The sequence below is a fragment of the Daphnia pulex genome, chromosome 8 (assembly GCF_021134715.1).
Source record: "Daphnia pulex isolate KAP4 chromosome 8, ASM2113471v1".
NCBI lineage: Eukaryota > Metazoa > Arthropoda > Branchiopoda > Diplostraca > Daphniidae > Daphnia > Daphnia pulex.
Genome location: NC_060024.1, coordinates 12,853,163 through 12,863,829, shown reverse-complemented (window position 1 = coordinate 12,863,829; position 10,667 = coordinate 12,853,163). Strand labels below are relative to the sequence as shown.

At 42.0% G+C, this 10,667-nt stretch overlaps 2 protein-coding genes across 2 annotated transcripts; both read right to left on the bottom strand.

Annotated features, from left to right (window-relative positions):
* Positions 1 to 889: 889 nt before the first annotated feature.
* LOC124200814 lies at positions 890 to 3,282 on the bottom strand. Its single transcript, XM_046597126.1, has 4 exons — positions 2,873 to 3,282; positions 2,581 to 2,721; positions 1,982 to 2,166; positions 890 to 1,836 (listed from the first exon to the last, which is right to left on the bottom strand). Exons 2-4 carry the CDS (start codon positions 2,633 to 2,635, stop codon positions 1,756 to 1,758), a joined length of 321 nt encoding a protein of 106 aa, XP_046453082.1. The 5' UTR covers positions 2,636 to 2,721; positions 2,873 to 3,282; the 3' UTR covers positions 890 to 1,755.
* Positions 3,283 to 3,403: 121 nt separating this feature from the next.
* LOC124200813 (protein timeless homolog) lies at positions 3,404 to 9,865 on the bottom strand. The gene is made up of 15 exons (XM_046597124.1): positions 9,642 to 9,865; positions 9,229 to 9,563; positions 9,029 to 9,163; positions 8,303 to 8,956; positions 7,677 to 8,236; positions 7,364 to 7,542; positions 7,058 to 7,120; positions 6,925 to 6,997; positions 6,634 to 6,844; positions 6,377 to 6,519; positions 6,197 to 6,282; positions 4,865 to 5,080; positions 4,387 to 4,782; positions 4,094 to 4,284; positions 3,404 to 3,989 (listed from the first exon to the last, which is right to left on the bottom strand). Exons 1-15 carry the CDS (start codon positions 9,736 to 9,738, stop codon positions 3,594 to 3,596), a joined length of 3,735 nt encoding a protein of 1,244 aa, XP_046453080.1. The 5' UTR covers positions 9,739 to 9,865; the 3' UTR covers positions 3,404 to 3,593.
* Positions 9,866 to 10,667: the final 802 nt, after the last annotated feature.

The following is a 10,667-nucleotide window of genomic DNA, read 5'->3' as shown; positions in this document are numbered from 1 at the left end:
GATCGTTGGAGGCCAACGCCGCCTGGTGGCGTTAGTGCTCCGCCCCCTTTTTAATAATCGATAGTTGGGGAATCGCGATAGCTAACAGGCCTAGAATCCCTGAAGGCATTCACAAAGAGATATATACCTGTCGTTCATTCGTTCGAGCGTGAGAGGGCAAAGGACTCACGATAATTAAAAGTCGTGCTTAAGCGAGTTCTATTTTTGTCTTCATTAAACTTTGGGCAATTTAATCTCTGGCACCGTGGTGGCGGTCTAATAATGTTGGGCAGGCCAATCAAATACACGGGATTCTTTTGTCGAGCTAGGGTCGTTTTCATTTCTTTTTCTGTTTTGTTTAGGGAACTTTTGTTTGCCCCTTTTGCCACCTAGAACTTTTTGGAAACGAAAATAGAACAGAGAAATATTCAAACCAAACACACACACGTCGTGGTATAAGAGAGGCGCAACCCAAACCAGAACAAATTCAATCCAAACAACACCTATTGATCTATTTATTTGGTCGTGAGAATGAGCTGAAAACGATCTCCGAGCTGCTGACATATCCCTCTTGTATAGATATTTGAATATTGAAATATGATGACGTTATAGAAATAGTAGCCGAAGCGTGAAGATAAAAAAGAGAGGAATACAAGAACTCTTTTTCTAGTGTGTGGGTATATGCTGGCGGCTGTAATATTTAGTGTACAAGCACTCGAGATAAGAACCCAGTGAAAATCTTTTTTAAAATAAAAAAAGTTTGCCTTTTTTTTCTCCCGTATCCATCAACCCCCTTTTGAAAAATATAAAAAAGTTGTCGGCTGTATACATTTCCCAAAAAATTGTGATGGCGACTGGGCGAGTATTTCAAGCTTTGGCGGTTGGTGGTGGTGTCCGAAAATAACGGCCGTCAAGCTTGTGTTGAGGTGTATTACTCATCAACCATTTCCTCCTGCCGTTATATAGGGGCACATACGAATGAGAGGGGGGGTTCCAAAAGTTGTCCAGTAATCCAACAACATTCGTGTAACAGAAGGGGTAGTTAGCAGTAGCAGCAGCAGCAGCTAGGATATTTTTCTCGTAACAAGGAAGAATGGAAGACTCTACACACGCACAAAAATGGAGGGAAAAATAACCAAATAGAAAGTAGTAAGATACAAACAAAACAGGTAAAAAAAAAAGAGCCTCGAGGGTTGTTTTGAAAGAAAGCAACTCCCGGAGCACAGGTATATGTTGTGTAGCAGCTCAGCAGAGTGTGTTGTGTGTATCAGCGTGTATATATATAGTTAGTACAACTGCGAAGAGAGAAGAAAAGGGGGAAAAGGATGAAAGCTCGGATGAAGAGTAATAAAGAAAGTGAATGCCGCATTTCTACTACATCGACAGGAAATGCCCAGCGTTCAAACGCTTCACCAAAAAAGATGGACGCCCATTCTTAGAAGTCCACAGGGCCAAAAAAGGGATCAGATTTGTCGCCGAATAATTCCCAAATAGTTAAAGCAAGTAAACTATAAGCTAAAAAGATAACCTTCAACTGTGTGTGTTTCTCTAACATTCCCCCCTCTACCTGGATATTTCTATTATGTCCATTTGTCGTGCTGAAAAACGGTTCAGAGAGAAAAAGTTTGTCGGTCCATTACGCCCGTTATGACCGATGGATTTTTCTCTTTCTCTCTGGCCGTTTGTTCGGTTCACAATTGAAATGGCTCTGGAAGTAACAATGCAAAATGGAGGGGAGGCGGAAGGTGTTAAGGAAAAAAACGGTGGCGATCCGGATCAGTTGTTATAATCTTCTTGGTTCAGATACCTGGAATGTTCAGCCGATCGTGGGATGTCGTTATAAACCAAAACCGATTCCTGTGCAAACACACAAAACACAAAATAGTTACACCCCCAAGTGGAAGTTTTATTTCAAAAATCCCCATTGATATTTTCATCGCAATAAGGAAAATTCCGGAATTTAGCAGTAGTAATAAATCAATTAAAAATAAATGTATTTTACCAGTTGAAGAGCTGGAAGCGGTTTCATTTGTCGTCGCTCCTGAACGGGCTCATCAGGTCTGGTTGGATTCCAGTTTGTCGCTACTGGCCAAATTTGATCCGACAGATCGACAGTGCTGGTTCGTTTAAAGTCGCTTCTTTTACCATGGGCACCGAAGCAAGCATTGCCGTACTTGTTGCAATTTCCTGGAAAAAAAGGATCGAAAAATTAAAAATAAAGGGACCAAATGAGCTACTCCGCGCTTCCGCATTACGACAAATAAGAGAAAAATGTTTAAAAGAAAAAAAAAAGGAATTAAAAATAGGTCTATTTCCAGCAAGGGCAAGTGAACTGCAGAGGGGGTAAAAATAAATCCGGGCGGATAGGAGACTCACTCCTACTGGCCTCCTGGCTGTCACAAGTGAATGAGACTTCCCCCCACGTCAGTCGATTCACACTATATACAGGACCTCTCTTTTTTTAAACTGTGGTGTGGTGTTATGTCACAAAAGTTTTGACTATTAGACACTTGCCTATTTTAACTAGACCTCTACCTACACACACGAGTGTGTGGAGGGGAGAAGAAATGAAAACGGATGACAGTAAAAATGACAGATCACCTGAAACGATGGCCAGCATTGCCGTCACGTGAATCACATAGAAGAAGATATGCATGGCGCTTGCAGAGAGTAAATCCCCCTCTCTCTCTCCTGGGCGGAAGTATTTAATTCAGAAAGCAAGTCGTCACCAACCTAAAACCACTGGAAAAAAGGGGAGGAGTAAAAAAAAAGTCACATGTACAATAATAATAATAATGAACAAAAAAGAAGAAGAGTGATATGATGACGTTGACTTGTAAACGATCAGAAAGAAAATGTGAATAGCGAATGAATAGCTGTTGGAGAGTAGTACCTAATCCGGAAGCCCTTCCGCCGGCCAATGAATTTCCTGACAAGAGATGGTCTTCAAAAAAAAAATAGTCAAAAAATTATGTTAGCGCTGCCAAGTTGCTGAAGAATTCTATTCCCACACTATTTGTCAATGCTCTGTTTTTCTTATACAGGATTATTCTGAGAAAAATTCCCAAAGGCAATCTATCAACGAGCAGAAAAAAAATATTTCTTTTTAAAAAATTTTACAGCGAAGAAGATTTGAAATTCAAAAGTTTCAGCAACGTTTTTTGATTGACCGCAAAAGTCCGGTGGCTCCTATATATACAGGGCAAAGATGTTAACGAGGCGCAGGCGTGACGTGTACACATTTTCAAGCCCTGCCCCTATGTAATGAGATGAAGAATAACACAAACCACACACACATCTCTCCTCCTCGAAATTAAAAAGTGGGGGGTGGGGGTGGTGGACTAAGTGAAACGGATGCCGTTCCCACGTCAACAGTAGGGTCCAAAAGTTGACAGGAACCCAACTGCTGTCGCAGCCGCTAAGACTTGATTAAGCCCGTGTATTTGGCAAAGAGACGATAAACAAACTTATTTCAATACGTTCCAAGTGGAGAATTGAAAAAATAAAAAAAGTTGCAAAAAAGCGGAGACAAACAAAGCCATTGATTGTTTCCGCTGCAACTTTTCTTTTGTAATTCCTCATGTGCGTATTTTTTCGAAAGAATCGAAATCATTTCATTCGGATTCGCTACTATCGACGATGGCGAACCGTTTGCGACTTGTTGTTGACGCAGCTGTCGACGGAGTTTCGGCATCAACAACAGCCTCGACCTTTTGTTGTTCAACATCTTGCAGTTTCTCCGGTGGCGGTTCTTCGCTTTCGCTGTTTGAAGATTCCGAATTGATGATGCGGCGACGCTTTTGAGAGCCCAAAGGGATTGGATCGTCAGCCACTCGTTTCGCGCTGCTGCTGCTCCTGCTGCTGTTGGTGTTGGCAATCGTTTCGACCGGTCCGGCCAAATCGTCCATGGCATCTCCGTCGCTTACGGAATCGGTCGCCCCTTTTAGAAAATCGATCCTGGAACGTAGATCAGCCGAAGTCAATGTGGAAGGGATGCGCCAGAATTGCTCCTAGAAAATGACACGGAAAATAAGAAAAACGGATGACGGAGTTTCCTTCCAAAACTGTTGGGGGCGTTGAAACGATTATATGTTTAGAAATCAAAGAGACGAACTTGTTCGCTGGCGGGTGGAGCCAATCCCAATTTGGCGATAAATTTCAAAAAGGTGTGGTCCTCCATGGCGTCGTTGGAAATGTCCGTGAGCGGGACTATAGGGATGGCCTCCTCATCGCCTTCTCCATCTTCACGATCCTCGAGGGTTTCACTCAGACACTCGACCAACCAGGCTAAGCCTTCTTTACGGCCTGCGTAGAGTTATCGAAACCAGTTAAGTGTCTGCGCCTGTAAAGTATGGGCGCCAAATGGCGGCGGCCAAATGGGGAAAAAAACAGAAAACAAAAACTCACCGTCGCTGACAAGTTGCCGGAGTGGCGCTGCTAACATTTCGGGACTAAAATAATCGCTTTTCTTCAAGGCGAATCCGTACTGTTTGGGTCGATGTCGAGTCTTGAGCTCCTTCGTCTTGCTGACAGGCTCGTTGTCGCTTTCCCCTTCGTCGGACTCTTCACTTTCGTCCGACTCGGAATCCCCCAGTCCGGCAGCAGGTCCTTCCCTGGGCTCGGCTCGGCCGTCTTCGGAATCCGATTCATCGCGGTTCGATTCCTTGCTTCCGGCTGATTTACCTGGACGTTTCTTTCGTAACTCTTTGACGTCTTCCACCAGGCCCAGCTCGACGATTTTTTCGCGGACGCGATTCTTGGCACGACGGACGGGCAGCCGGTCGATAATCATTCCAAGCGGATCTGTCACAATCGGAAAAAACAAAAAAGTTGAGCGCCTGAAGCTCTCGGCTAGAAGATGGGAAATTATCAAAAATGAATAGACCTGATGATTCGCGGACTTCAGGGAAAATGCGTCTGAGCTCCTCCACTTCGTGTTCGGTCCATTCTTTGGACGGGCGGATTTTGGAGGATCGTTTCGTCTTAGCCAAGCTTTTGGCGTCCATAATGAGACCCATTTCTTTCATTTTCTTGATGATGACTCGTCGACTGCGGGTCTGATTGATCAGATTGGCCATGATTCGATCCACGACGTCTCCTTCTATTAAATTTAATTGAAGTAAATGAAACCAAACGACAAGACTACAACCTCAATAAAGGCTAAAAGGCTAACGCATGCGACTCGTACGCAATAAGGTGAGCGCAACGGAAACCATTCAAATGTGAATTGAAAATTTCATCACACGACCCGACCTACACCGCAGGTCCGTTGCAACGTGAAAATTCCATCCAGTGTCGTAATCCCTTCGTCACAGCCATAAGTAATCCTTTCCTTAAAATCGATTCCTTCATCGGCGCTACCCAGCTAATATACTGCTGCCCCTATTTGGAATCCCGAGAAACGGACATTCTCGTGAAACGGAACGTGGAAAATGTATACGCGTTAACACGGAGGAATGCGAGGAACGGGATCGAAGAATTGAATCCTGTCACGATTAAGTACGTCAAGAAGAAAAAAAGAGATGTTGGGGGATAGACTGCTGACGGAACATGTTTTCTGAAAAAAAAACTGAAGGATCGCAGAGGGGGTAAGAAAAATGGGAGGAGCGACGTAGTTTTGTAAAAATAAAAAATTCCCATGCGGAATGTGTACGAGCGCAACTATTTCATCTGGTTGGTCGTCGGCGGCGTGTCACGGACATGGCGTTTCACGTTTTCAACACATTCGTTAGATTTTATATTCTTCCCTTGCACTTACGTGCTCCTGCCTATTCTTCTTTTGCTCTTATCTCTCGTCGTGTTGTTTTCTCCCATGTACGTCTGTCAAGAGTTGGCTAATTTTGGATGCTTCCGGAAGGACCCTCCCCCTCTCTCTTTTCTCTGACATCTCACAGCAAAAAATATATCTCTCACGACACACTTTTTGGGTTGTTCACGGACTGTTTTTGGTTCACGCCCTTTGAACACTTTGGTCCCGGGGCGACAAACATTTCCCACGTGAAATAAAAGAAGAAAACTATAAGAGAGAGGGGGGTTGTTCTCTCCATTCTTTTTTAAAATAAAAAAAACCGCCGGCTGAAAAGGCGGGAACGGAAGAGATTTTTGTTTAAGTTTTTCAAGAGTTATTTCCCATTCGGACATCACAAGACGGATTCGATGTCAAAATAACCGGGAAGCACGACAAGAAAAGGAAAAGAAAAAAGCGCTCGTTATTTACCCCCTTCTTGGACGTCTCTGAATTCTTGATGGAGCCGCTGCAATTCATCTTCTTCCTCTTCGCTCCAGCCGAAACGCGAGCTGGGGCTTTGATCAAGAACAGGACAGATTATTTTAATTTTAAATTCGACGAATAATTAAGATGACAAATGAATAATGAGTATTTCGTGTCGCTTCTTACTCTTGGACATTGCCGTAACCAACTTCGATCTCGGCCGCCTCGCGGGCCGTCTTCCAGAACAGCAGTTCCACAAAGATTTTCGGGTTGACTTGTGCCGTTTCCGCAAATTTTCTCATGATGTAAATAGCAAACTTGTACAATTCCTAATTGCACAATAAGAAGAAAAGTTGAAAAAAAAAAGTTATGTAAAGAAACAGGACGAAAGAAAAAATTAAATGTAGTAAATCGGAATAGAATGATAATAAACCGATAATCACTTTGACAGTAGTTTCAGTTTTGGCCCGCGGATCGTCCATGATTTTATGGAATGTCTTGAAAATGGACAGCTGAAAAAGCATAGCAGGCATTTTGCAATCGTAGGCGATCCGGTGGAGAATTTTGATCACGCAGTGGTTCGTCAAAGTTGTGTTGGTGGAGTAACTTCGCAAGAGATGGCAGTAACTTTTGACGACGTTTTTGTGAGCAAATCTATTCCCAGATGGCACAAAGAAATGAATCCGATTATTTTTACATTCAAAAAGAGAAAAAAAAAGGACAATAAATTTTACCTGCGAATAAACTCTTCAAATTGAAGTTCTTTTTCACTCCTTCTGACTGTCGACATCTCCTCTTCTTCTTCCGCTGTAGTAAAAATAATAAAGTTTATTGAATACCAAACAGTACAATAAGTTGAACAAGTACCCGTTTCTTTGTTGTCAGCATCTTCTTCTTCGCTTTCGGCATTGGGCTCCTCCCCTGCAACATCTACTCAGGAAAAGGACGGCAAAATTTTTAAGATGAAGACTTTTATAAAAGGAAATTACTCTTAAATGCAAAACAGCTAATGAAAGAAATGCTCTTTTTAGCTGTAGCTTTGTCATCCATCAAGTTGCTCAACCAGTTCTTTTCCATTTTTTTCTTAAACGCATTAAAGAGTTAAAACGCAAACCACCCATGGTAAACTAGAATAGTCGATGATTGTGAATAATTTGAATTACGATCACTTACGCGGTAATTCGGTATGATAGAGTTCGCGTAAAAGAAGCAGCTCGTCTTCTGGACCCACTTCAGGAGCACCAAAGACTTCCCCTTCCGGCCAAACATCACGACAAGCCCGCAGTAGAGCCACAGCCAGATGGGATTTGGATTCTTTCAGCAGTTTTACGATTTTTCCCATGGCTATAACCCTACATTCCAACAAAAAGAAATGATACAATTGTGAAATTTATACAAAATTGATTTACGTTGATAGTGAAATAAATTGCGTCAACAATTTTCACGTAGTAATTTGTGACTTTGCTACTAGCCAAAATTCGTTTACCTTTGATCATCTATCGGGAGATCGGAGGCGGCGTCAAAGGGAACAACGTCGTCGGTTAAAGAAGGTTTTTCTTGTAAGGCCGAGCTGATCTCCACGGCAATCTCGTCGAAAATTGGCGTGGGCGTTTCTTCCTCCTCCGACTTCTTTTTCTTCGGCTTGCTCTTCTTCCGCTTCTGAGGCACTTTTGACTTGTTCTGGACGACCAGATGACGATTGCCCTTTGCGAACTGTTCAAAGAGTTTCAAGAAGATGTGATTGGTTTCGACCAAATCTTTCAGGTAAGTCAGCGAGTGTTGATTTTCTTTGTAGTTGAGGAGCAAAACGAGGCACATCTCGCGGTATTCTGGCACATAAAAGACGTTGCTTTTAAGGACTCGAGACGAATTGCGGATGGATTCAGAGCCGTATTTATCCATGGCGTTGAGCGTCATCAATAACTCTTGGTAGGCGCACAGAGCGACATTGAGCCGACGGGACCACAGAGCAGCTTTCTTCTTGTCTACCGTAATTGATTCCGAATAAGTTTGAACCTGGTTCTGGATGTAATGGAATAACCCAATCTACCAAGAGAGAAGTTATCATCATTCCTTTTAATGTAATTGAAAACACAATTAATCATTCCTTACCGACATGGTCTCACTGACCAATTCGACCCGAAATTTACCGCAATTGCGGTTAAATTCCATGAAAAACTTTACGGCCCATAAGTAATAAGTTTCATCGTGATCTTGGGTTTTCAAACGAACCAGACAGTCTTTGACGATGTGCATCAGGGAGTTGTAGGCGCCATTCAGCATTTGGAGACAGAATTCTTTCAGCATTAAACGAATGGAGAGGGTCGACTTGCGTGTCACATTGCAGCTGGGCAGAGGCATCCGGTTTTTGGCTTTTCTTTTGCCTGTCTTATTCTGGTGGAAATCGATGGGTTTACCATCAGTCAAAGTTCGGTGAACGATTAGGTCTTTGTCAGTGATCGACTTGACATCTTTCACGCAGAAAGTTCCACGAAATATGGAACTTCTAGAGGCGGTCATCTTTTTGTATCTAGCTTCCCGTTCGCTGCTTTCTTTTTGGACCATGGCTACCAGTTCTTCCGTGTCCTTCTGTTTTTCAGCAACCGAACGTTGGGCAGCTGTTTGAGCAAGAGAAGCGGGATTCTGCTCACGTAGCATGAGAGAAATGATTTCCATAACATGCATGCAAAAGTGACGCTCATTTTCATTAGACGCGAGATAAATGATAACATCTTCCATTCCAGAGAGATGCATGGACCATAGCACCTGAATATTTAATTTAGTAATGAATGAAAACTGTGAATGAACGGTCAATCGTTAATCAAGTCTGTATCATACCTGATCGTGTACGCTCGCGTCATCATCTGTTCTTTTTTCGTCTTCAGGTGTAACAGGGATATCTAGGATGTTTCTTATCAAAATGAGAATTCTTTCTGTTAACAGCTTGTCATCTTCCATTCGATCTTCTGGCTCCTGAAAGAGTGGAATAATTTTAGCTGGATAATTTATTTGTAAGTCTGAGTAAATTAAAAACTAACTTTGACTAAAAGCAGCTTGAGTTTATCAGTTAAAACCATCCAAAATTTATCAGATGCTAGAACTGGTTTGTAACTCTGTAAATGGCCAACATGTTGCAGGTAATAGTTTCTCTCAACTTTATCAGTTGGCATCTCTTCGTTGAATAACAACAGGGTTGGATTTGTTAGATTCACGAGAAGACGAAGTGCAACATCAAACAAGGCTTCATCACTGTGATATTCACAAAGAATAGGTATCAGATTAGTCTGAACAAGTTTCATCTGTCCAAGTTCTCTTCTGATTCCGATGGTATCGTCATCTCTTCGAAGATAGCGAATCAAATCCTTCAAGGCCTCTACAAAAGAATCAAATGCAATGTTTGAAATTACAACATTTGGTGCAGGAGATGGTCTCAATTAAATCCCATTATTACCAAGGCAATATTGATCTTTGAAATATTTATTTCCTTCTGTATAACCCAAACTGGTAACTGCAGCAGTTAATTCTGCTTTCATGAAAGGTGTTACCATTTTATAAAACAAAACAATTATTTTACAAACAATGAAAATTAAGACCGAAACTTGTGTTCATGTAGCGACATAACCGCCAAAACTAAACTGAAAAATCGTCTGCTGAGTAATCACGTTGCCATGTAAATGGCATGTAAACTAAACACTGCCCATGAATTAATTTTCATAAATAAAGTAGACGTTATATTGATTTAAAAATTATTCAGTGTATTATCAATACTTATAACGAATTGAGTTCCAAAAGATTTTTTGGTAAAATTGAGTGGAACAATTTTTAATGTTTAAAATAAATAGACAACGTTAGGATGCTGAGTTGCCAGGTCTGGAAAAGGTCGAAAATCTCGATTAGGGACAACATGCCTGAAATTAACACAGCCCTCTTATGGATCGACTCAAGAGCGGATAACCCCTTATGGGAAAATGAACATGGTGAGTGGGAACCATCTCCTCCATGTGTCCATGGTTTGGTGAGTACACTTGGTGAACCGCGCCAAAGATGGCAGCAAAATTGTGAACGACCATTTTTCCCGATGCCAGATGGCGTACAAAAAATCACGTCGTCCCCCCCAACTGTCATTTTTCGTTCATATTAGAATCTGCCACACATTTCCCAAGGCATTCAAAACCGCTCGCTCAAATCAAAACCCAACTGGAACAATCACACGAAGCAATATGGAAACAAGTAGAGCGGAAAGTATGGCAACATCTGGGTCCTTTACTTCAAAGGATTATCGCCAGTTTAAAAACGAAACAACCAAAAAATATATATCTCTAAGTGGTTTGATTTGATTCCTTTCTCACGGCGTTTAGCTGCGCGCCAGCGCCCACTCTTTTCGAAATGAGAAAAAGACGGGAAAAAAATAAAAAGCTAGAATAAAGAGAGAGAATAACCGGTCGATGTGTTGTAGACGTATATATGTTTGTGTGTC

Bases quoted from the DNA above. Each gene is read 5' to 3' on its own strand.
- LOC124200814 (XM_046597126.1), bottom strand. From the start codon at position 2,635: ATGCATATCTTCTTCTATGTGATTCACGTGACGGCAATGCTGGCCATC. The intron at 2,167-2,580 runs GTGATCTGTCAT...CTTTTTTTCCAG, and splicing joins AATGCTGGCCATCGTTTCAG to GAAATTGCAACAAGTACGGC. The intron at 1,837-1,981 runs GTAAAATACATT...GTGTTTGCACAG, and splicing joins CGCTTCCAGCTCTTCAACTG to GAATCGGTTTTGGTTTATAA.
- LOC124200813 (XM_046597124.1), bottom strand. From the start codon at position 9,738: ATGGTAACACCTTTCATGAAAGCAGAATTAACTGCTGCAGTTACCAGT. The intron at 6,520-6,633 runs GTGATTATCGGT...TTGTGCAATTAG, and splicing joins AAACTGAAACTACTGTCAAA to GAATTGTACAAGTTTGCTAT. The intron at 4,285-4,386 runs GTGAGTTTTTGT...AACTCTACGCAG, and splicing joins CCGGCAACTTGTCAGCGACG to GCCGTAAAGAAGGCTTAGCC.